The sequence below is a fragment of the Euprymna scolopes genome, chromosome 29 (genome assembly GCF_053919585.1).
Source record: "Euprymna scolopes isolate OS-2025 chromosome 29, ASM5391958v1, whole genome shotgun sequence".
In the NCBI taxonomy this organism is placed as follows: Eukaryota; Metazoa; Mollusca; class Cephalopoda; order Sepiida; family Sepiolidae; genus Euprymna; species Euprymna scolopes.
Genome location: NC_136510.1, coordinates 44,414,614 through 44,442,331, shown reverse-complemented (window position 1 = coordinate 44,442,331; position 27,718 = coordinate 44,414,614). Strand labels below are relative to the sequence as shown.

At 32.5% G+C, this 27,718-nt stretch overlaps 1 protein-coding gene across 1 annotated transcript in view; it reads left to right on the top strand.

Moving 5' to 3' along the window:
* Nucleotides 1–5,611: 5,611 nt before the first annotated feature.
* Nucleotides 5,612–27,718, top strand: part of LOC145252628 (uncharacterized) — a 59,408-nt gene continuing 37,301 nt past the window's right edge. Inside the window, exons 1-4 of the mRNA XM_080112354.1 lie at nucleotides 5,612–5,760; nucleotides 7,997–8,040; nucleotides 8,609–8,674; nucleotides 27,155–27,218. Coding sequence (XP_079968480.1) covers nucleotides 5,692–5,760; nucleotides 7,997–8,040; nucleotides 8,609–8,674; nucleotides 27,155–27,218 — 243 coding nt within the window. The 5' untranslated portion in view covers nucleotides 5,612–5,691. The remainder of the gene's footprint in view (nucleotides 5,761–7,996; nucleotides 8,041–8,608; nucleotides 8,675–27,154; nucleotides 27,219–27,718) is intronic.

The following is a 27,718-nucleotide window of genomic DNA, read 5'->3' as shown; positions in this document are numbered from 1 at the left end:
TGTAAAGACCTTTAATGAAGCACTCGAATATCTGTGTCTCATATAGAGATCAAGTGTTAGCCTCTTGATTTCTGAGAAGTTTGATTGAAGTAAATTGAAATATAACATGAATATCGTTATGACTTCAATATCTGTACAGTACTACAATACTTCCACAAAGTCACTTGGCCTTTTGGCCAAGATCAAAGTGTAGTATGTTCCTTTTACAAACCTAGTGGAACGGACAGCCTATCAACTAGACGGGGGTTAGGAGAGTCCTACTAATCACCTTTTGTTTTTTCTTCCCCCCCCCCGTCCTTGACACAAATGAATTATTGTACCATTTTATTGCTATCTTTTTTGTTTTTACACGTCAATAAAAAATGTTTTAAAAACTGGGAGTTAAGTAGGACGTCCCCCAATATGAAAGGGTGAATGCGGTATTATGGTGAAAGAAGATACTAGCTGGGAGAAACTTTTGATTTTGTTTAGTTCTGGAGTGACAAGGATGACCAACGACCCCCCACAATCCCCCATTTTGAGTTGGCCATGTGCCTAAGTTTTTTGTTCATCGTTGATTTTGACTGTATTTTTAACATGAATAAAAGATTTAATATCTCAAAGTGTAGTATCTGTTCTTCAGATGCTGCACTTCCATTTCTTGTTCTCTTTTGGTGGAGGAGCAGTCCTTCACGACTGAGACAATTTTTTTTATTTTTGTACCTTTTCTCCATGTTAAAAAACGATCCTGGTGTCTAACTCTATCCCGTGGGGAGGCATTGAAAATAGGTACAATACTTCCCTTTCATTTCTCTTTTTATTTACATATTAACAAAGATGACTCAATTATCTTTGAAAGTTTGATAACTAGAGTTTGAAATTATATGTGTGTTTTCATTTGGTAAAAGTGAGGGTCTTTTTTTATACTTGTGTGCTGAAATGTAGCGCATTCAAATGTTGGAGTAGACACTTTTGTAGTAGGTACAAACATAAGATTAAGGTGTACTTGCATGTATAGAGAAATATTTTCAGTTATCAGATGGTTGCGTAGGGGTCATCAAATTTGAGGAATAGATCACACCATTGTCAGAAAGCTGAGAACACAGAGAGAGAGAGAGAGAGAGAGAGAGAGAGAGAGAGAGAGAGAGAGAGAGAGAGAGATACTGGTGTTTGGGTTTTTATATTTTGCACAAAATTGTAACATTCAGAGGTAAATATTTTAGCGCCTAAGATTGGCTAAAAGAAGTTGCTGATTGAGAGTTTGTCTAATTAAGAGTTTAATTAAAGAGTTTTATGTTTAAGTTGTTGTGGTTATAATCAAAATTATCTGCTCTTTTGACTTCTGGTTTTTGCTCTGCAGAAGAAACGACGGTGACAAGCAATGTATGGTTCCATCTGATTAATTATTATCTTCCTCTCAGATAACATAAAAGCTCACCACTGTGTTAGGAATGGCTTTATTGTCGACTTGACCATATCTAATTATCCAGCGAAATGGACAGTATAAACCAGAAGTCTAAAATAAAATAACAATCTTGACTGTAATCATTGCTGCTCCTATAAGGCAAAGGGGATGGTTAAATGAATGAAACAAGAATGAAAGTTAAAGACTACCGAACAATGCCAGGTAGATATAGTTAGTAAGTAATAATAATTTAAAAAAAAACAAAAAAAAAAAACAATCTTGAATTTAGAAAAGAAGATCAATATTTTATTTTATTTATTTATTTGTTGTTTGTTGCCTCTCTCTCTCTCTCTCTCTCTTTCTCTCTCTCTCTCTCTCTCTCTCTTTCTACCTGAAAAAACTAAAACGAAACTTCTATGAACATAGTTTCTTTTCTATAACTGCTCGTCTGTGGAACACAATATGGTTGTTTTCAAGTCCAATGTAAACAAATTCGTGTTGAATCAGCTTCTTAAATAATCAAATTCTGTCCAATCACCATTATTACCAATCATTGTGCTGTTGTATCACCGTCCACCTGATACTAGTTTAGGCCTTGATAAATAATGACATGTAAGTAAAAAATAAATAAAGCAAATAAAGCGAATGGCAAACTAATATTTGAGCTCATTCAGCAAATTTGTCACTTTGACAATTCCTTGACTCATTATAGGCATTTGTGATCAGCTTGCGGCAGGAGGAATAACCAATATCCTTCCTGATCATTTGGCAGATCATGAACTCGTGACAGCACATGTCAGCAACGATCTTGGTATAGACCTGGCTTCCATCATTGTCAACTGTCACAATGGTGACGAACTCGTCACTTCAAACCGCCAAAGAATGAACGTTGTGAGCCTTTCATTAGGCAGTAAACTCATCCTTGTTCTCACACACGTTCCACTCCCTCCAAATGTCCATGATTATGGTTCTCTTTGAACCCAAAACAGACCATCACTTCTACAGGGTTCTTCGCGATATGAAAAGAAGCTCTACACTCATATTCCACCCTGGAAGGAAAAAAAAACATTAATTGATTGTCAAACTGTTGAGTCTTTGCATATACAACTTTGTTTTTATTATTTGTTTACTTTTTGTCAAGAGTCAGATTCTGCTGCAACATCCTGTACATGTACATATATATATATATATATATATATATATATATATATATATATTACAAAGGTCAGAACAACATTGATACCGTCGGTTTCAAATCCTAACAAAGGGACCCTATAAGAGGTCCTTGACTGAATTCTCTTGCACTTGGAAGACAGACATAAACAGAGGTCGAAGAGAGTCCAGTAAAGGAGGCCTTTTATAGGTGTCTTTTATCAGGTGCCTCTTTGTAGACAAGGATCTGTGCCGTAACGGATAAAGTATAGTAAGTTGTAAGTGATACTCTTTTGCAGGTTGAAGGTTTCATCTTTACTGTGAGTGATACTCAGAATACAATTGCGGATTACTTGAACTTCTACCCAGTCATGACTGATGGAACGAGAACATGCTACCCCCGCTGTAATAAATAAAGACTTCCATTTGAAATTCTGTGCAGATTCCACCGAGTTTGTGTTGGAGACGCCCCTCCATGGGATTAATGGACTATCTCATGACGTCACTTCCGGTATCGAGTACTGGTGTCCGGATTCAGAGATTGGCACGTGGCCACGGAGGACGTGGGCAAACACCCATCGGTTGAGGAATGGTATTGCTCAACTTGCTTTGCCTGTGATCTATGTTCGTTTCCTAAAAATCCTGTGTTCCTTTCGTTTATTACCTTTTAACCCCATAACAGTTTGGCAGAAAGTTTCCTGGGTTCAACAAGCGATATCTGAAGAAGGTCGGATGTTATATTTATCAAAAAGTGAAAATAATGTTCAAAATTAGAATAGTAGTTCAAATAATTCAAATAATATGAAAGGAAGAGTGTTTGGATGAATGGATCAAAATGTAGTATAGCATGGACAGCTATATGCAAATGCCCAGCTGTGAGCAAAATGACGTCAGGGAAAGGAAAAAGAAGGCTATAAAAAGAAGAAAGCACATTTGGGAAGGTGATTACATGAGAGACGTGGATGACGTTTGAAAGCACAATCACGTTTGAGAAATGTGGGGGACGTCACAGCCATAATAAGAAGTCACGCGTGGCTGGAAAATGAGGAAATAAATGTCATTGTACAAAAACAAAAAGCGAGTTGAAGTTCTTTTTTATTCTTTGTCTACTTTGCGACTGAGGCTACAACAGGTTGGGCAACTTACAAAAATACACGTAGCGAAGTGTATGATAGCTAGAAGATTACCAATTACACGCCCCCCCCCACACACACATACACATACGAACACTTTTGATAGCTGGGTTTAAGTTTATTTAAGTTACTTGATAAATAATTTCCAGTACGGTATCTTTTAGCAGTAGGGTTAGTTTATGACGGTTCGCCTTAGACGCCCTTATAGAGAACTGCGGATCATTGCTATGTTTGCACCCATCCAGAATGCGTGAAGGGGCCCTTCAAGCATTCTGGACCCTTCACGCATTCTGGACACTGAAGGGTTGGGCTGGATTGAGGCCACCGAGAATTACTTGGGCTGGATCCCCGCTATAAACTGACCTTATAGTCTAACTTTGCTATTAAGAGAGTGGGGGAGAGGAGGCACGTAAAAAAACTATCGGTATTATTATACAAACACCGTGACAGCGTTAGGGTTAGGGTTAGGGTTAGGGGGTTAGGGTTAGGGTTGGGGTTGGGGTTAGGGTTAGGGTTGGGGTTAGGGTTAGGGTTAGGGTTAGGGTTAATTCGCTGTCACGGTGTTTGTATAGTTTTACCAAACTATCTATCTGCGCTGGATAGTTGTTGGTGAATTGAATAAATAAACGGTTTGCAATATCATCAAATTACTACTACTACTACTACTAATAATAATAATAATAATAATAATAATAATAATCCTCCTCCTCCTCCTCCTCCTTTAACGTATATCCCGTCAAAAATAACGAAAACAATTATGCTTCGCCAATGTTCGCACTCGCTTATATATTACTAAAATATTCATTCGGAATCACAGAATTACAAAAGTAATTTAATTTCTCATATATAAATTCATTTTTAATGATCTAAAAAAAAAAAATTCTTTCCAAAATCATTTCAGGCGGCGGGCCGGCGGGGTACGTGACGTACCCGGTACGTCTGAGGTTGTTGTTTGACTTAACTTACATTTGATTTCTCGCTCCCTGCCTGCCATCGCTTGAAATGGCTTCGCCCGGGAGCCAGAGAAAGGCACATGTTTTGATTGTTAACCTTTTTTTTAGCGGGATGGAAGAACATATATTTATTAATATACAAATAAATACACATTGGTCTTTATTATGGAGAAGGGGAAGGGGGATTATTATTGTTGTTACTGCTGTCGTTTATCAAAGCAAAAGCACTGTTCAAAAATAATATCGAGTTCTCTATTTTTACTTTAAGAATACTTTTCAAGTGCCCGATAATAGAGATACTTGCATTTAAAGCCCATGTATGTTGAATCTAAGAAAGACAGGATCGTTTTTTTCCCCTCTTGTAAAACCATGCATTCCAATTTACTTACGTTTTGTGTGTGTGTGTGTGTGTGTGTGTTTTCTCCATTTCTGTTTATTTGTATATCTATACATTCCAAAACCTTTTTCTTACCAATTCTCCCTCCCTTTTTCTCTTCATCCCCCTCCGTTAATGATATACCACTTTTCATTCGTCCCCTCCGTCATTGACATAGTTCCTCCCCTTCACGGCACCGCTACGTATTCCCAATATACCTTTCGCTTAGACTTAACCCTCCCGTACCGCGGGAGTTCAATAGTAATACCGTCGCAAAGAGTAAAAATAATACTGATAACTTAATAAAAAATAGTTAACTAGTAATTTTTATTGTTAATTAACAATAACGCATAAAATTAAAGAGAATAATAATTAAAAAAAATATCCATACTTGGTAGATTTATACGGTATAAATCTCCTAAGTATGGATATTTTAAAAAAATTATTCTCCTTTTTTAAATGTTATTATGTTAACTTTTACAAAATGGAGGGTTTAAACACGCACTTTTAATTTCATTAAAACAGGTTTTTAAAAATTTTATTTTATCTAAACCTTTAATTTTTTAATTTTTATTATTAATATTATTTTTTATATTGGTGTAAAGCTTATTGTAACCCCCCCCCCTCACTGTTTCACTCACTCTCTCTCTCTCTCTCAGTCTGTCTTCATTCGGCTCTCAGCCTCCATAACAAATGGAACTACCAGAAATGGGAGAGAGGGTTTTCGCCGCCGAGCGCATCCAGAAGAGACGTATACGCAAGGTAAGAAAGGACCCCACGGGCACCCTGATAACCGATTCATATCCGTCCAGACTCCTGGAACCTTGAGAACCCGTTAGAGACCACTTTTCCACCCGATCTAACCGGTAAAAACGGTCGTGAAAAATGGGTGGAAAACACAAAAAAGAAAAAAATGCCGCCTCGCCTCCGCCTCTCACTGGAGTTGCACACCCGCATTTTCGCACTTTTATTTTATAATAATATTAAACAATTTCTGTATATATAAACTTGTATATAACTATATTGCATCTATTAAAAATTAATAGCTGTTTTCTTTGTTTAAATTAGCAAATAATACCCGAATACCGTAAATATTATTTTCCTTCTCTTAAATATATAAAACCAAATTATCGTAAAAACATTTATTTTATATTTTCTCTTGTATTTAAAACCTTTTTTGTTTGTTTTTTTTAATAAAAAAATATAATTAATAAATATACCTAAGTAAATAAGTCTAGAATCTTTTAAAAATAGTTTACAATTACAAAATCTAGGTTAAGATGTTAATCGGGTTTCTTCTTTAAAACCCGTGCTTTTTCTTTTAAGAACGGAATAAAAGCCGGTGTTTATATTTAAATTTAAAAAGTATAATTTCCAGAAATGACATCATTGTACAAATCTGTCAAATGTTTATATCTATAAGAATGCAATATTTGTTGCTTTTTCAAACTTCGATCCACACCTCGCCATAAGTTGTACTACTATGTAATAATAAGAGAAAAAGGTTGTAGGATTTTTGGGTGGAATTCTCCCGTTTTGAAGAATTTTAAATAGATTTATTCGCATCTAAACTAAAATTAAATTCAAGATAACGAACCATGACTTATCTTTAAGTGCATTTATATTAAAATAATAACTGGTCATTATTTGAATTATTTACAAATTGCTTCCATATATAAGCTTTTTTGTGAACCAATTTTTAGCCATGGCTAAAAACGATGGCTTATATAAAATCGCGCCAGATTTTAAGTCTTTTAAAATCTTAATGTGTTTATGTGCGTGTTCAAATTAAAAACTTATTTCTGTTACATATTTATATCTTTTCACTTATAACGTTAATTTGGTTGTTTGTTTTTTTAATTAAAACTAAAGTATTTTTTTTTCAACATGTAAGAAATAACTACACTAGTTGGCCTCCTTACTAGAGTAGGGACTGGGGAAATTTGACAGCAAAAATAAACAATAATACTCTACATTAATTTTAACCAGAAAATTATTTCTATGCAGCAACTTAAAGACTTTAAAATCGCTCTTAAATGTCAGTCTATAGTGTAAACATCGTGTCTGGCATTTATTTATGATGATATCTTAACTTAAAATGGTTGCCAGAGCGATTTCTTCATAGTCATGCGAACTTTGAAAGTTATTATTAAGCCTTTAAACTGTTAATTCGGGATACAATTAAAGCTTATAGGAAAAAAATCTAGTATTATATCCCGTATTTTATTTTTTCTTTTAAGACAAAGAAAAAAAATTATCAAAGGCATCACGATTCTGTGTGTCTATTTTAGGTACTTACGTAGAGAAGGTACCGTGCTGAAGTAATAACGTTATTTAGAAATCCATTCTTAACATGGGGAGGGAGGATGTTTTGTAACTATTCTATTTTCACCTATTATTTTAAGATAAACAAAAGATGGCGTAAATTTTGAATTTAACTTGAAAATACTAAAAATCACAGTACCTTCTCTTCATATATACCAAAAATTGTTCACTCGGCGTTGCCTAGGCGGAAGGCGTAGAGAAAAATAATTTAAAAATAGATCCATTTTTTTCTTCTGTAGGCAATATTTTGAATGCAAATATATGAGAAAAATATATTACTGTGAAAAAACGAATAAGCAACATAAAAACGTGTTTTACTTCCCATTTCATTAAAAGGAAAATTAATTTTAATGCTTTTGGCATAAATTATGCATTTTATTCATAAAACTATTAAAATAACAAACTTAGTTTTAACAGCTTAGGTCGATTGGTAAAAATTATTTATTTTCGTTAAGTTATTTGTTTATGCTTATTTATTATTACCTTGTGTATAATTGTAACCAAATAAAGCAGTTGTATGTATTGTTTTAAAATGCGTAAAATAATAAATATACCCATTTTGAAGTTGCTCTATTTGAAAAATATGAATGCTGTTTTTACTATTATTATTTTGTTTTATTTTATTTATTTATTGATTTTTTTTTTTTTTTTTTTTTTTTTTTTTTTTTTACAGGGAAAAGTTGAATTTTACGTAAAATGGAAGGGTTGGTCTCCAAGGTATGTTTTCTGAAATTTTATTTTAATTATTTATTAAAAATTGATTTTGCACACTATATATTATATATATATATATATATATATATATATATATATATATATATAATCATTTTATTGTTGCTTGTTTATTTTGGGGAAGGTGTTGTTTGTTTTTGCTTTTAACTTTTTTTCAAACAGTTTGTAAATATATTTTTATTAACTTTATTATATTTAATTTTTCTTAATTTTATTTCTTTTAAAATAATTATAATTTAGAATAGAGAAAAAAAATATTTTTCAAAGGGAAGGGATAATAAGGAAAAGTGCCCTTTTTAAACGGTGATGCTGGTTCTAAAGTGGGGGTTAAGTTTCCAATTGTAAAACCCTTAAAAATCGGACCCCGATTTTATTTAAAACTCTTTTTACCTCGTATTTCAGCCTTCATTTGAGTTCCTTTAAACTTTTAATACGATAATGTTTATGTGCATATGTAAGTATACATGTATACAGACGTGTGTGTGTGTATTTGCAAATATTTATTTCATGCAAAATTATCTGTTTACTTCTGACATTCATGTTTATTTTTAAGGTACAATACATGGGAACCAGAAGAGAATATATTAGATTCACGGTTGATTGAAGCCTTCAAAAACAGGTATTATTTTTTATTAGTTTGTTTTCTAATTATATTATTTATCTTGCTATTGGCGTAATAATCGCTTAATTTTAGGGGGTGTTAAATTAGCGAATTCTGTAATATTTTTTTTAGCGTTATGTGTCATGGCGATTTTGTTGGTAAAAGAAGCGAACCTGTCCATTCCTGTTGTTAAAGCGGAAATATTTCTTTAAAAAGCCTGAAAGCAATCAAATATACATTTTAATCAGCTTTTAATATTTGTTTTATTGCTTGAATTATTTATATTTAAAAAAAAAAAAAAAAGTTTTGGTTATTTTCGCCCATAATACTAGTTTTATTTTGGCTCCCTAAAAATACGGAAATACTGCGAAAAAAGATGGGCTCACTTTTTGTGAGGTTTATGGACGTGTTATTTTTAGATAAGGTTTTCTCATTAATTTTGTACGGTATCTTTATTAAATTGTTAGGTAAAAGTACAGAAAAAGTTTGTTTTCTTAAATAGCTTCCCCTTCTCCATGTTAATGGCTTTCTAAATGTTATTTCAGCATGGTCCGTAAACTGTACAAGTACCTGAAATTATATATATTAAAATAACTCGATAATCATTACTATTAGCAATATAATATAGACACGTGCAATTTAATGGTGGAAACTGATCAGGGGGCATGGTTTTGAAAGCCGGCTTATAATGTTGGTAGTTAACTCCAATGGAGTTTAGGTGGCGATTGACCTCGAATCCAAAGCAAAAGCGAAACGAACACAAATATCGAGTCACCGGTTTGTATCCCTGAAAACAGTGATCATTTTTATTTACATTGTAAACATATAGAACTGTTTATAATTTAGGTACTAGTGCAGTAGTGCACTTATTGATCCGTGCTGAAATAATAACGTTATTATTTGAAAAGACATTAACATGGGGAGGGGAGGGTGTTTTGAACCTATTCTATACTTTAACCTTACAATTGAATAACAAAAACATAAAACTTTAATTAAACTTGGAAATACGATTTTAAAAATAGCGCGGATCAGTAAGTGCACTAGCACCATGATTTAAAATTTTTTAAATAATACGAACAGAATTGTTCTGATACTTTTGCAGAATTGTTTTGCAACTATTCTGTACTTTCACCTAACAATTTTATTTATTTATTTTTTTTTTTTTTTACAACAAAATCCATTTTTTACAAAAACAATTGAAAAAGAGAAACTGAAAAATTGATATGCGTGTAGGGTTAATTTTAATATAAATGGTCAATCATTCGACTTTTTTATTATTAAATTGTTAGGCACGAAATTTTTTTTAATAATTAGATTTTTTCATATTAATGCACTTATTGTTTTTTCAGTTTCTCTTTTCAATTGTTTTTATAAAAAAAAAAAAAGTGGATTGTGTAAAAGAAAAGAAAGAAAATTAAATTGTTAGGTGAAAGTACAGAATAGTTGCAAAACAATTCTGCAAATAGTACCAGAACAATTATGTTCGTATTATTTAATTTTTTTTTAATTATAAAAAGTTTTATATGTTTACAATGTAAATAAAAATTGTCACTGTTTCCATGGATAAAAACCGGTGACTTCATATTTGTGTCCCTTTCGCTTTTGCTTTGGGTTGTTTTGGGTTTGAGGTTAATTGCCACCTAAACTCCAATCCTGCCATAATTTTTCTTTTTGTAGGTTTCCGATTACTTTCTGTGCAGTGGGTGGACCTTAGGCACCTTCAAAAGTCACCACAGAATTAACCCCCCCCCCACACCATATGTAAAACGATGTAACTTAAATTATTTAAATTAATATTATCAATATAACTTTTGTAACATTTAAAAGAAGGGCAAAATAAACTAGTAACAATTTTTTTTTAATATTTTCATCGTATGAAAGTAATGAAATTGCGAGACGAAAATCGTGTTTACATAATTGGCGCTTTAAAATAACGTTCCCATGTAGTAAGCATTTCGAACGTGAAAACATACCCGTGTTTAATAAATCTAGCAAAAATCAACTAATAGTCAGGTTTTTGTTAAATTTTCGATACTTATCCGTTTTAGAAGGAAATTACATATAAAATGCAGTTACTGTAAAATATACAAGGGGAAATTTTTTTAAATGCGTGTATCCCTCTCCCCCTATTTATTTATTTTTTTTTGGAAATTTGAACAAAATGTATTTAAATCTATCGAAATTTCTATTTATTATGAAACGTAAGAGTTCAAATAAGTAAAATATATTTATTTTTGAAAATTTAAACACACGTATTGAACAAAAATTTACCTTGAAGTTGCAATTAAAAAAATTATATAAATTTAATATTGTTTTTTTTTGTTTTTTTTTCAATAGGGTTTTTTCGAATTAACATATACTATAATCAGTTGAATTGCCAAGAAAAAGAAACTTTGTAAACATTAATTAATTTTTAAAAGATTAAAACGATTAAAATTCTATTTCAAAATGTTCCATTACAACATAGATTTTTAATTGTTTAAATTTTTTTTGAAATATTAAGTTTTTATATAAACATGGCTCTTGTCAGTTATTTTATCGCCAGATTAAAACCGATTTGAAAATATTATTGCACAAATATTAAGCATTTTGTAGGCCCCCCCCCATATTTTGTTTGTCTCTTTTTACCAAACAAAATATGAAAGCCCATAGGTAACCAAAAAAACATTCAGTAAAACCGTATTTCATATTTAATATAAACATTTGTATATTAATCATTAAACTGTGTAAATCTTAAAACCTAACAAAATTATAACAAAGATTAATTATTAATTGCAGTTTGAAGAAGATAAAGAAAGGTTTGAAAAAAATCATTAAGTCGCTTCTGCTTTTCCATAGTTTGTGTAGTTAACACAAGTCTGACGTCACGGGAATATGCGCTCCGTTTTTCACATTGTTTTGGAGATACCTAGTGGACCTGAACGAGAATCCTCCGAAGAACAGCTTTCGAAATAAACACCCTGAACTTCATGTTAACAGCTTTCGGAATAAACAATAATACTCTACATTAATTTTAACCAGAAAATTATTTCTATGCAACAACTTAAAGACTTCAAAATCGCTCTTAAACATCTACAGCATAAACCTCGTGTTGGACATTTCTTATTTATTATATCTAAACTTAAAGTGGTTGCCAGAGCGACTTCACAGTCGTCGCCCTGTCAGTGGGGCATCAGAATACACCGTCTGCCCCCCTGCAGAAAGTAAAAGTCCCTCAATGGAGCCACCTGTTTGCCGTGGGTGGCGACCCGTGACACCTTGGAACGGAATCCTGGTGGTTGAGGGTTGTAGAGGATAGATATGAGTTCCTCTCCTTCTCAACATGCCACTTTGGTCCTTACCTTGGCTAGACGGGCGGTCGGAGGGGCCCGCTCCGATCAACCCTAAATCAGACAAACACAACAAGAAAATACGCCCACACTCCCCACATTATACAAACTGATTTAGCAAGCAGTGGCTGTAGGGTCAAACAACGTGCTGGATAATGGAGAAAACATGGCTGTAAATCTGAATTTTTTCTGAAAATGAGGCCTTCAGAAAAATTGAAGAACCACAGATGCTTAGATCCACCAGCAGGGAGTGTATACTTTTCCTGTTGGGTTGGGGGCGAAAGGGTATCCCCCCCCCCCCCCCCAACACTTCCCAAATAGGACTCCGAGGCAGGTGGGGAGCAGGGAAAATGAAAAAAAAATCCATCTATGAATACAAACAAGCCTCAAAAAAAAAAGAATACGAGATTTAGTATCAGATTCTTCAAACTCAGACTCTGAAAATGAACCAATATCAAGTAATGAGAATTTCCCAACATTTCTAGTATTGGAATCAACTAGTGAACAACCCATAACCAAAACTTCTCCATTTAAAATCGAAAAAATACTCTCACAAAGTATTAAACCTATATCGGTTAAAAAACTAAATAATGGCACAATATTAACACAAATAAAGAATAAAAAGCAAGCTGAGGAACTGCTAAAATGGAAAACTTTTGACAACAAAACCATTAAAGTTTATCCTCACAAGACACTAAATTCAAGTAAAGGTGTCATCAAGACCTCTGAACTTGCATTATGTACCATAGATGAAATAAAAGACAACCTTAGATCCCAAAACATCACAGACGTACAAAGAATCCAAATAAGGAAAAATTCCGAAACTATACTCACCAACACATACATTCTGACATTCAACACACCAATAATCCCACAAAAATTCAAAATTAGTTACCTAACAGTCAACACTGAGTCATACATCCCAAACCCCCTAAGATGCCATAACTGCCAAAAATATGGGCACCATCGCGACCGATGTTCACGGCCACCAACATGCATAAGATGTGGTGAAAAAGACTTCCACGAGGATTGCCAAAAAAACCCCAAATGTGCAAACTGCCAGGAAAACCACTACGCAAACTCAAAAACCTGCCCAATCTGGATAAAAGAAAGAGCAATACTCAAAACAAAGTACACAAATAACATTTCATTGAACGAAGCTAGGAAAATCATAGAAAGTTCCAACTACGCAGATATAACAAAAAAAGATATACAGTACTTCAACAACTCAAACCAACATTCAATAGCATCAAACTCCAACAATATCAATATTGACATTATCGCAAAGCTCTTAAACGAAACAAAAAGTTTACTTGAAGAATTAAAAAAAATAATGACCATTCAATCTAATACAATAAATAATACCTCAACAATAAACCAAAACACAACTATAAACTCACAAACAAAACCCCAACCAAAAAGTAACGAAATAACCACAAATAAAAAACAAAACACACAACAAACGAACACTCAAAATAGATTTCAATTACTGAGAAAAGTTGAGGATGAAAACACCAATAAAAATGTCAGTGAGAAAAATAATAAAACTAAGAAGTTGGAAGAGCCCAGAACACCAGAAGTTATACCAAAATCAAAACCAAGATCTAGATCAAATTCAATATCCAGATCTAGATCAAATACAAAAGGAAAAGACCCTTTATAAAACTCTCAAGTGACAGATAAATATATGGACTCCCTGGAAATGGAAGTCGAAGAAGGGAGAAACGAAGCAAGCTCCCCCCCCCCAAAAAAAAAACACAACACCAATCACTGTCCAAACAAAAGGGAAAAAAAAACCCAAAACAAAACGGATACACGATCCCAAGCAAACTCCAGTTCCCGAACTCCTAACAGCAGAAATGAAGAGCCAAGCGAAGCAGCACCATCATCACCCAATAAAGCAGGAACTAGGGAAGGACCAGGATCCAGATCCCAATCTACCTTAAGAGAAGGAAACAAAGAAACATTGGAGGAAATGGAAGTAGAAAACAAAACGCCCCTAGACAAATAAAATGGAACAAAATAAAAGAACTCAAAATATAACAGCCATACAATGGAATTGTAGAGGATTGAAATCCAACTATGAAGAATTAAAATGATCACAACCCAAATATCGTATGTCTACAGGAAACTCTAATGAAGGAAAACTCAAACCTCTCCTTTAGAGTCTATGAAGTATATAACAAAATCAATCTATCACATATAGACCATAGACCAACAGGTGGTACAACCATTATGTTAAAGAAGACAATACCCCATGAAAAACTCATTTTAAACACAGAACTGCAAGCATAGCAGTAAGAGCTACCTTACACCAAACTATCACAATTTGCTCAATCTACATTCCACCAAAATACAAATTTTAAAAAATTCAAATAAATCAAATAATCGAACAGCTTCCTGCACCATCATTAATCCTAGGGGATTTCAATGCGCACAGCAACCTTTGGGGAGACAGACAACCAAATCATAATGGAAATATAATAGAATCCATACTAGAAACCACAAACGTGTATACTGAACAACGGCAAACACCTACCTATATCCATCTACAGGAACAACCTCAGCAGCTCTCCGACTATCTACATGGACTTTAATTGGGATATCCATGAAGAACAGTGTGGTAGTGACCACTACCCAATTTTCATTAAAACAAATAAACCCACAATAGAAGATAGTACCAAAATGGCAACTAAAGAGAGCTGATTGGTCCACATTCAGAAATCTCTGCCAAACACAAATAACGAAATACTCCAGGAACCTGACCCAATAGCAACATTTACACAAAGATTAATAAAAATAGCGGAAGAAACAATCCCTAAAACTTCAAAGAAAAACAGCAAGCACAAACCATGGTTCACAAAAGAGTGTAAAGAAGCAATTAAGAAAAGGAAAAAAGCCCTAAAAAAATTCAGATTAAACCCATCCTCAATAAACTTAGAGCTCTACCGCCAAGCTCGTGCAAAAGCACGACAAATAACCAAAAAAGCTAAACGAGAAACATAGCAAGATTATGTATCTAAATTAAATAATAAAACACCTAGCTAGAAAGGATGGAACATGGTGAGGAAGATAAATGGGAAGCAAACCCAACACCCCACTATACACGTAAAAAACCCGGATGGTGGAAAATGCACTGGAAAAAAGGATATGGCAAATCTACTTGCTGAACAACTAAATAAAAACTCCTCTCCCAAACACCACAGCTTAACATTCCAAAACTACAAAAAAGAAGCAGAAGAATGAAAGCTGAACTTCAACTCAAACAATACAGAAAAATACAATTTACCGTTCACAATATCTGAACTTAAAAACGCTCTGGATAGAAGCAAAGATACTGCTACTGGACCGGACGAGATACACTACCAATTTCTGAAACAACTACCAGAAACCTCATTAAACACTTTCCTGAATATACTAAATAATATCTGGCTTTTAGGCTACTTTCCTAACACTTGGCAAGAGTCCACAATCATACAAATCCCAAAACCTGATAAAGATCCCACAAATCCAACAAACTACCGCCCTATCTCTCTAACTAGCTGTATCTGTAAAACCATGGAGAGAATGATAAACGATCGACTCGTATGGATATTAGAAAAAAAAAAAAATATTTGACAAATATCAGTGTGGTTTCAGAAAAGAAAGGAACACAATGGACCAATTGGTCAAAATGGAATCTTACATTAAAGACGGTCTTATTAGAAACCACCATGTGGTGTCAGTATTCTTTGATTTAGAAAAAGCATACGACACTACATGGAAATACAGCATTATGAGGGACATACATAACCTTGGAATCAGAGGAAGGATGCCAATATTCATACAAAACTTTCTCAGGAGTTGCTCATTTAGGGTACGCCTTGGGGTAGAGAGGTCTGAGGTATACGGACAGGAGATGGGAGTGCCCCAGGGAAGCATAATATCAGTTACACTCTTCCTCCTAAAAATCAACAACGTCAGCAAAGCAGTGACTACAGACATTGACAAAGCCCTCTTTGTAGACGATTTTGCAATCAGTTACTCATCCCCTAACATGCAAACAATTGAAAGGAAATTGCAGGAGTGCCTTGATAAAATTGAAAAATGGACAAATGAAAATGAGTTTATCCTCTCCAAAACTAAAACAGTATGCATACACTTTTGCAAAAAGAGAGGACCCACAACTGAAAATAAATAACAACACAATACCAGTGGCACAGCAAACCAAATACCTGGGAATGATCCTGGACAATAAACTCAATTTCAAGCCACATATAGATGCACTAGAAAAAAAAAAATGCCAGAAAGCATTAAACATATTAAAAATAATATCCCACACAAACTGGGGAGCAGACAGTAAAACCATGCTCCTATTGTATAGAGCAATCATAAGACCAAAGCTGGACTATGGTTGTATTATATACAGTTCAACAAGGAAATCATACCTAGAAAAATTGAAACCAATACAAAATCAAGCACTCAGACTCTGCTTAGGAGCCTTCCAAACATCACCTATCCTAAGCCTACACACAGAAGCTAATGAACTCCCCCTTCACCTGAGATGGGAAAAACTCTCCCTCCAATATACATTGAAACTTAAAAGCTTACCAGAAAATCCTGCTCACGAAAAAGTATATACGTCAATGTATGAACATTTCTATACCAGCAGAACTACAGCTGCTCAACCTTTGAGATATCGCCTTAAAAAGGCTATTATAGAAGGATATGAAGAACCAAAAAACATATAGCATTATATTTGAAATTTTTGTGAGAATTGGTATCATTAGAATCACATGAAATGTTTTCAATTATATTATTTTTTAGTGGAAATACTGAATAAACAATGCTTTTAATTCAATGATAATATTTTTTAGTGGAAATTCTGAATAAACAATGCTTTTAATTCAATGATAATATTTTTTAGTGGAAATACTGAATAAACAATGCTTTTAATTCAATGATAATATTTTTTAGTGGAAATTCTGAATAAACAATGCTTTTAATTCAATGATAATATTTTTTAGTGGAAATACTGAATAAACAATGCTTTTAATTCAATGATAATATTTTTTAGTGGAAATTCTGAATAAACAATGCTTTTAATTCAATGATAATATTTTTTAGTGGAAATACTGAATAAACAATGCTTTTAATTCAATGATAATATTTTTTAGTGGAAATACTGAATAAACAATGCTTTTAATTCAATGATAATATTTTTTAGTGGAAATACTGAATAAACAATGCTTTTAATTCAATGATAATATTTTTTAGTGGAAATACTGAATAAACAATGCTTTTAATTCAATGATAATATTTTTTAGTGGAAATTCTGAATAAACAATGCTTTTAATTCAATGATATGATTTTTTTGATTTATTTTTTTTAGTTATATTGATTTAAGCACTTTTTCGTAATGTTCCTGAAATATTGAACAATTTTTGGCACTTCTGCATGACGGTGACAGAAGACGAGTTATCGGCCCCTGTTCTTCAAAAGAGAAATGATATCGAGTGGCCATTATGTGAACCTCAAATATAAACAAGTGTTTACGATAACATAAAAATATATAACAAGATAACCACAAAAAATATATGATAATTGAAACATTTATTGAATAAAAAAAATGTATCAAAATATAATTTCAAGGTATTATTATAATTTCTTTTCAACGAGTGATTTAATGTATCAAAATAGAATTTTAGTTTGTCAGTGCAGGAAAATAGAATTTTAAAAACATGAAACTTTATAATGGTTGAAAAATAATTTTTTTTTATATAAAGATTGTTTTTTTTTTTGTTGTTTTTTTTTTTTCACAATATAAACATATATCAAAATGTAAAAATAAGAAAGATTTATAGAGATTTAAGAATACATTTTTTTTACAGTAAGACTGTATAAACATATCAAAATGTAATTTTTGTTTGTCAATGTAGCAAAATATAATTTTAATATAGAAGTTTTTATTTATTTATAAAAATTTATAGAAATTTAATTTTTTTTTTTTTTTTATTGAAACCTTTTTGGAATATAGTGTTTTTGTACAGTTACAAGGGATAGTTCCCTTATTTGTTCAAAAACCCCTTCCAAGGGATTGTCTTTGCACAAACTTCTAGAAAGGTATGAGTTATCGACTTCTGTTCGGCTGACTCACGCCCTCTGTAGGCTGTTTTTGAAACTAAAATGCACACATTCGCCTCATGTCACTGTCAAGCAGAAGAACCCAATTTTCTTTTTTAATTAACATCTACAATTTTCTATTTTTATTAAAAAACAAATTCATGTCTTTTTTAACTAACTTTAGCAAAGGTGTTTTTTGCTTACAAAAAAATAATACATTTTCACTAAAATTTAAAAAAATGGGTTCATTATATTCTGTGATTGTGAATAAATACTAAAAAGTTCATTAAAAATTGGTTGATTTGGTGAATTTTTAAATAAAGGAGGGATTTATGCATTTTAGGGATCTGCCATTTCATATACCTTATATATTAGTGATGGTTCTAATATTTTTCTCCGATTCTGATACAAGTATCAATTCTGTACTAAATTGCCAATTTTAATTCTCGATAAGTCTCTGAATATTTAACTATAAAATAATTATTTTGTCCTGATTATCTTAAATGTGCATATACTTTCTCAAACATAAAAACACACTTGTGAGGAAGGGATGATCCTTAGATTTGTTTTACTGATAATTTACAATCAATAAATATTTATTTTATTATTACTACCAGCAGTGGAATATTTTTATTAAGACTAAAATCAAATAAAAAAAAAAGATAAAGGAATCGTTTTTGGTATTGGAAAATGTACACAGATTTTTCCGATTCCAATATCACAAAAGTTCCGATTAATCATCCAAACACTAATATATATATATAATATGTGTATATCTATGTATATATATATTTTGGGGTGGAGAGGGCTCCCGTAAGCTGTGGTGAAGGCAACCTTTCTAGGAGAAGCAAATCTCTGATTTAAAAAACCATAAAGCGGGAGACCAGTACTCGCATTAAGCTGGCCTGCAGTTTAACTTGTTGCTGGCTATCTTGCTCTTGCTTGTTGCTGGATCTCAACACTTTGAACCGAGAGAGAGACTTAGCTGTCGTACAAAGCTAAGACTCTGTAACATCATCTGTGTATAGATACTCCCTCAGGCATTTGCCTATTAAAATGGTCCTGTGGCGATGAAAGTCATTTTTGGGCTCATGGACTTTTAAGTGTCTGAGGGAGTGGCATTCGTCTGACAAGACGTTGCACTCATCATATATAGTATTACAAGCGTATGCTGTATTTTCGTGGACATTGGCAATGTTACATACCTAATGTGCTTCAACAAGTCATATCTTTATTTGTGGGTCAATTTTGAAAAGAATTACATCGATAGAAAGAGAATAAAATAAGCATTCCAATGATGTTAATTTATTTTTCTTTTATGTGTTCAATGTTTTATGTTCCAAGTTAAAAATGAAAAAAAACGGTAAAAAATGACGACAGGGGAACTGTTTTTTTAATGTTTACATTTCATACTTTACGTTTGGATAAACATGTGCAGGGTCAAATTTGATTGGATATAGCTATATAAACATAGAAATCCGTCTCTACTGGACTTTGATTTATATTTTTACAACCACAGGAAGCAAAGTTATGACCAAGCAAAGTTGACAAAGAATATTTCAAAATTGATGAGATAAATCAGCATATATCATCCATTTTCATATAGATAATAGTTTCAGAATTATTTTCATGTTTAATATATAAATATTTTATAATTATTAATGGCGCGGAAATTTCTTTAAAATGTTATCTTTTATATAAATTCAAATCCGCTTAAAAGGAAAACAGCTCGCTATGTGCTAATGCACTGACCAGCGCTGAGTTGAGTAAAGTATTCTCTTAAAAATAGAAAACTATTTTTCTGCTTTCGTTTTACGAGACTAGTCATTTTTTATTAGGAGTTTGTCAATTAAAAAAAATTTATTTTTAGTTTTTCAAATTTTATTTCCAAACAATACCGAGCCAAAACAATTTTATTGTTTTTAACGCTTTTAGCACAATGTACTAAAAGCATTAAAAAACAACAAAATGTATTAAGTACATGCGTTTCTGTTATCATGGTATTTATAACTTCTTACTTAAAGTAGAATTGTGTTTCTTGGTGGTCAAAAAAACAAAAACAAATATATAACAAATAAAAGGCACTTATGCTACCATACTGAAATAATAACGATATTATTTAGAAACCCATTCTTAATATGGGGAGCGAAGGGTGTTTTCTTAACTATTCTGTACTTTCACCTAACAATTAAATAAAAGATATTGTGAAACTTGAATTTAACTTGAAAATACTATTTGAAAAATAGCACCGTAACATAAGTGCATAAGCACCCAAATAAATATTACCAAAGGCAAGATGAGTTACTCTTCTACCTAGTTGGATGAATGTTTAGTGTTTAATGTAAAATGTTTGTTCGGAAATTAGTGTTGAGCGTTACAAAAGCATAAGAAAAGTAGCCACGTGGTGGGAGATGTCTTTTTCTCTTCGCTGCAACCTCTATCTCACAGAAGAGATGTTGCGAGTTTGTCTCTGCTTTATCGTTATTTTCATGGAAAGTGTTCGACTGAGCTTCAATCTATGGTCCCCCCCTCGCCAAACTTTCACAAGAAACACTAGACTAGCTGAAAACATTATCAATAATTTTCCACACTCTTTATCTGTGCCTAAACCTAAACATAGATTCCATGACCAAAGCTTCTTTCTTAGAACTGCACGCCTGTGGAATTGTCTTCCGTTTTCCTGCTTTCCAGCTGTCTATAATATGGTTGTCTTCAAGTCCAACGTGAACAAGTTTCTGATGAGCCGTTCCACTTAAGTTAACAAATTTACCGAACTTCCATTACTATCGATTACTATATTGTCCTTTTGACTACTCTACACTCTTTAACCCTTATCCTTGAGTGGCCTATCGGTCTTGATGAGTGGTGACGCCTATGTAAAAAAAAAATGTCTTTGAAATCTCGACAATGACGTAAAAGTACACAAAATACTGTCAGAAACCTAATAGTATTTTGTATAATTTATTTTTAACTCATTGTCAAGGCCATTTTTTTGAATCTGTAAAACAAAAACGTTTTTTTTTTTTTTTTTTTTTTTTTTTTTTGTAACTGAGGATATCTAAATAATAATTAGGTGGTTCGATAAAGAATTTCATTGCGATGCATTTTGGAAATTTTTGCCTTGTTTCCACCTTAACATTTTTCTTTAAAATGACTACCTTTAAAGATTTTCGGGTATGCTGAAAACGAATATCGCATTTAAATTTTCCATAAATAAGTAGCTTTCCGGATATTAGGCAATGTCATTTCTTATGTTATTGCTGTTGGCCATCTTGGTATGCGTCAGCGCAACCCCGCGCAAATATGCGTACCAAGATTGCCAACAGCAATAACATAAGAAATGACATTGCTTAATATCCAGAAAGCTATTCATTTGCGGAAAATTGAAATGCGATATTCGTTTTCAGCATACTTAAAATCTATAAAACTAATCGTTTTAAATATTAAGGTGGAAATGAGGTAAAAAAAAAAAATTACCATTTTATTTCTTTGTTTACATAGTTGAATTTTCAGTAAAACAACAATAGAAATGACGAAAATTACCATCAACTGGTGAATAAGTTGTTGCTTATTAGGTTTCCTGGTACTGTGAAAGCTACATCGAGAATTCATGTAGAGTACAAGTTACAGTTGCATCTCAGAAAATAGGGGAATATTTTGGGCCAGATAGAGAGGATTTACAAAATTGAAAATTGGACTGGTGCCAAAATACATAAGTTCTGGTTGACTATGGGAATTTCCATCCTTTACAAGAATCCAAAATCTATATGAAAAATTTTCTTTATTTCTGAGACTAATTCATATCTACTCAATTTTTTCTTTTCTCTGAGGGGAGTAGTAAATACCGGGCATGAATGCTCTTTAGGCATTCAATGGCTACACCCCAGATTAACCTCTCCTTTGGTAGGGAGGCAGGTAAATACCTACTCTCAATAAAGGTATATTTAAATACCAGTATGATACTTTGCTTGTCTGTTTTTTTTTTTTTTGTTTTTTTTTCATGAAACTATGATACCATGTGCCAGTTTAAAAAAAAAAATTGAAATTTGTACATCTTAATTTATAATTTATGGCTTATAGTAAAGAGATACATTAGATTTGACTGCATAATCAGAAAGAGCACACAATTTTACATAAGAGTACCAAGTTGCATGAGAATAGATTGAAAAATAAATAAATGGTGGCGAAATTACCTAATTTCTTAAAATGTTGAGGTCTGTAATTTAGCCCACTTTTTCTAAAGAAAAATGTCCACGGAAAAGCATAAATTTTGGGACTTACAATTCTCATAACTTTTCAACTACTGATGGTATTTGCATAATTCAAACGATTTTAAGCATAGCTCTTTTCATGCAAGTTGATGAAATAACAATTATCTAAAAAGAAAAAAATCAACTTGTAATGCTAATATATATTAAAATATAATTATCCACTGACATGTGTTTCATCGTCTACAACTCCTTGAAGTGGCTGAATCTAGCGAGATTCGAAATCGGGACCCCATGGAAAGAAGTCTAAACCTTTACCACTGGCCTATCTTGCGCGACTGCTGGATATTGCAGCTTTTTATGTAGATGTTATTTATTTGATTTTGTTAGCAATACTTTTTGAATGAATTCAATTATATGTAAGCGCATTTTGACCTAAATGCGAGTTGGGAATTATATATATATATATATATATATATGTGTGTGTGTGTGTATTTTTGTGGAAATATATTTTATTTCCTTATAATATATACCAATCCTTATTTAAGAAGCTCAATGTAATTACAGAGCAATATAGTGAATAAATGATAAAAGACTATATTCCAAAGTTCATGATGTTGTCCATCTTATAATTTATTTCTTTAATTCAGTTGATATTTACAATTCTTGACAGTATTTGTTTCGTAGCACAAAATCAATCGCTTAATTATTATATCAATTAATGAATCTATTTTTTTTCCCTTAACTCATCAGAATAAATAGCAACAATCAATCCATAAAAAGGAAATAAAGTGCGTTTTGAAATGATTAAAATCCGAAAATTGGAAGAGAAGCTGTAAATACTTTATATGTTTCCATTACGCCATTTTGAATTCTAGAAATAGTCACTAAACCCAACTATTCGTGCTAAAATGTCCTATTAATTCAAGAATATATATGTAAATAACTTGGTAATCATTATTTTTAGGAATCTGAATTATTTTAAAGCTAATCAGAGAGGCGGTAGCACTCTCTATATAGGGATGGCCCGTACACGCCTATATACGCCTACAAAACAAAACTATCCAAATCTCAACTAAAATCAACTTATAAGTTTCAAAAAGCACATATTCTTACAGAGAAGCGTCTTACGAATCCAGCGAGTGTCAGAACGTCGGTTAAAATGTCAAAAGAGAGCAAAAAAAAAAAGGGTACAAAAATGGCCAATTGTTCTTCTTTGTTCTTCTTCTTTCTTTTGAGACGATGTATCTCGGTGTACGAACGGTCTCTGACAACAGTTCAAGCATCAATCGACTGCTCTTTACACGGAGAAGTGCAGTGACCCATCGCTTTTTTGCTAACTCCATAATTAAATAAGATTACGTGCAATAACAAGTTTTAAACACTATATACCCAATGTAGACAGACCACTTCGAACACGGAACTTCTCTCAAAAGGGACAGCTCCAAATAATACACCAGATGCTCACAGACGTTCCAGTTTGCCAGTGGCCTATATTTCTTGGACGCTGAATATTTGAGGTGAACGTTAAGGTTTTTTCTTTAAACAGTAACCCACCAGCGTTAATGAAACCACGAAATCTTTATCTCAGTTGATCAAAATTGTTATAAGAGTAACCTATCAGCAAGTACGGCGTCAAAAAACAATGTTATAAAAACAAATAATTCTTCAGATTTTGGAGTGTAAAGTATGTACAAAATGTCAATGCTGTGACCAGGATTTGAACCTAGGTTAGCACGGCCACAACATGGGGTCCTAACCTCTAGACGATCACGGCTAACACTGACGTCTGTTGCTCTTGGCAGAAAGACACATGACTACTGTCAAACTATTGAAAAATAAGGAGGAAACTTGAAATTCTCACGCATGCGCAAAAATACACTATAGCAACCATTGTTAAATGCAGCTGAATCTCTTCGCTCGCTAAGAAAAGTAGATCAGACCAGTTCTTCTAAGAACTCACCAAACGCCAAAGGAAATAAGTTAAATTAACCGCAAAAGAAACTGCAAGAAAGTCATCTTCTAAGAACTCACTGGAAGCTAACCAAAAAGAATCAAAATCCAAGCACTAGCCACAAAAATAACTAGATATTGTGGCTACTATACACAATCTACTAATAAAAACAAGTAAGTTTTCTAAAATAAACTACAATAAATTAACCAAGTAACCTCACACTGTCACTGATTAGGACTTCATATAAAGATAACAACTACACTATTGGTGTATATACCGTTCCACACTTTAACTATTGGTGACGGGGCAGTATCTCAATTCTACGAGAGTTGTCTTGCTATAAGATAAGTGATATTATAGTAAGATACACATAAGTGTTATATGTTTACATTTAATAAAAAATGCCAAAGTCAGCACGTAGTAAAAAAGCTCAGAGAAATATAGACTATGAAAAAAAGGTATTATCTGAGCAAAAAGAATACTATCAGAAAAATGCTGAAATAATAAAAATTAAGTATCATGCAAATCCTGAGGCAAAGAAGGCTGCTTCACATGCTGACTCAAAAGCACGGTATAACAGGGATCCCGAGGGGAAAAAAACTGCCTCACGTGCTCTTTATAACCATTTATAGAACCAGAAAAAAAGAAGGCTGCCTCACGTGCTGACTCAAAAGCACGGTATAACAGGGATCCCAAGGGGAAAAAAGCGGCCTCATGCACAAACTATTATAAATATAAATATCAAAAACTGCCAAATCTTTGCCAAAACGCCAAAGAATGAACCAAGAAAAATTTAATAGTGAAGGTTTGAACATTTTAGAACTTTATAATACTCTAACTGTTTTATCAGAGAGGCGGTAGCACTCTCTATGTAATATAGAACCGATGGAGGACCAAGAGGCAACTCCTAAGGCCCAAAACCCAAAGACCTAAAACCCAGCAGGAAGCGACCTGCTACTAATGGAGGCGGCTCATTGCCGCCTCCTAAAAAAGACAATACTATCATGAATGTAAGTTTAAAAATAAGACTGTAAGTAAAAATACTAATTAACAAGAATAAAAAAGCATTGGAAATGCAAAAGGATATAGGGATGGTATGCCAAAAAGTATACAAACAAGATAGCTATGAATGGCTAGGCACATGGAAATAGAATTGCATCCAAAGTATAGCCCTATAGCTTTTTACAACTGTAATGATGGCACGGAATGAAGATTGGAAAAAAGCTATAGGGCTATACTTTGGATGCAATTCTATTTCCATGTGCCTAGCCATTCATAGCTATCTTGTTTGTATACTTTTTGGCATACCATCCCTATATCCTTTTGCATTTCCAATGCTTTTTTATTCTTGTATATTTGAGAAATTAATCAACCAATTTATTTCACTTTACATACATACTTGTGATTGATTTGCCTTAAAAATATAACTCTTCTTCAGAACAAGAACAGAAAATCGAAAGCCGTAAAAATTGAATTTGCATTAAAAAGCAATCCATTTAATTGCCATATCGCAATTAGTAACAAATTACTGCATTATTACATAAAACATGTACTTTTACAATTCATTGAGGCGCCATTATTTTGCGGGGAGGAAATGTAACTGGACAAACTGCAGTTACCTCCCTTGCATATTGTTTATTATTTAAGTAAAACTTGCATTTTTTTTTTTTTTTTTTTTTTTTTTTTTTTTTTCCAGAAACAATTTTTATTAATAGTTAACTTTCTACATTATCATTGTTTTTTTGGAATTTTTCGATATTTTACTAATTTCAATACAATTAAGTAGATATTGCTTTTGATTGAAATTCGATTCTCGTTCTTAAAAAGCACCAAAAATATTTACTGGAAGTTAGCATAAATATTCATTCTGAGCCATCTTATTCAACGTAATCAAATAGCTAAAGAAAATGGGCTGTTAGACAGTAATATAAAGTTTATAACTTCTGTTAGATTGAGAAGAAAGTTCTTGTGGAATTTTTAATTTTCATTTCGAATGATGCATTTTCAAATAAGTTAGGAAAAAACACACACACCCAATTCCTTTTATATGATATAGATAACAAAAACATCAAACCATTTGTAGCCTATAAAAAAAAATTTTTCTTGCGTTCTTCTCTGCTCTTTAATGATAAAAGTAATAGATGTTAATTTTAGTGATAATAATGATAGAGTATTTGATATCCATCAGTAAGGTCTGACTTAGTTTGGGATTTAATGAGGATCATTATCCTTTCATGTAACTATGCTCATATCACTTTATTATTTATTTATTTACTTTTTTTTTTTTTTTACTACCCCTCCTCCCCCCTTTCATGCCACTATAGTTGAAGAAATTGAAATCTTGGAAAACTCTGAATCTGTGTCTTATATATCTTGGTTAAATTTCATGAAACTGTCTTATAGTGGACAAGTACAATGGAAAACCACTTATTGTCTATCCTGGAAAATTGTATGTACGAATATTGTTCTAAACTTAAAACTTTTTTTTTTTTACACTCAAAAAGTTGAGCTTTCAGAACAAGAGTGATACCATTAAAATGAACGGCCCTTCGTGCTCCAGAATTTTTTTTTTTTTCTACATAGTCATCACCATTCTCAATGCACTTTTGCACTTTTCTGCTTCTGACGCCTGTCCATGACAAAGGTTGCTTTCTTAGAGTCTTATGCTGTCAATATCTGCGACAAAGAATTGAAACTGTCAGGTTATAAATGCATGAGTTCGGTCATCATAACAATTCAGTACTGCTTCCATTTTCTCCAGAAAATTTGACATAGATACACTTGGTTTTTATGTTGATTCTCTAATCCTTCTTTCTATATGCAATAGTTTCTGAAATTTAAAATCTATGATTTGTTTTGTTTGATTAAAAGTTTATTTTATAACGGATTTTCTTTTTTGTTTTAGTCATGGCGACAAAGATGTTCTGCCACATAAAAAAGGACCAAAACCTAAAAAAGTTAAATTACAGGTAACACATCAAATTAAATTTTATTTTGAATTTTAATGTTATTATTTTTTTACTTTCTTTCAATATAATTATAAATAGGTGAAAACCTTAAGAAAATTCCAATATAAACAACAATAAAGACATGCATATGTATTACTATATTTTTTCATTCTGTGTTGTGAAACTTGCATAATGCGGATAAGAAAAAATGTAGGAATTTGCTAAAATAAACTTATGATTTTCCTTTGGGCATTGGGATGCAACTAACTAGTGTGTGTGTGTGAGTAATCTATATGTATATAAAAGGCAAAATGTGTATGTGTGTGTGTGTATGTCCACAAAAGGGTTTTTCGTCGGCCTTCTCGGGGGGGGGGGTCGCTCATGCTTAAAACTTTTTATATCACGTCTAAATAACAATATCTACGAGTTAACAACGGGGGTTGCCTGTCTATTTAATTTGCCTGACTTTGAAACGTTAAATATTCCACATTTTCGTGTTTCTTTCGTTTTTTCCGTATTAA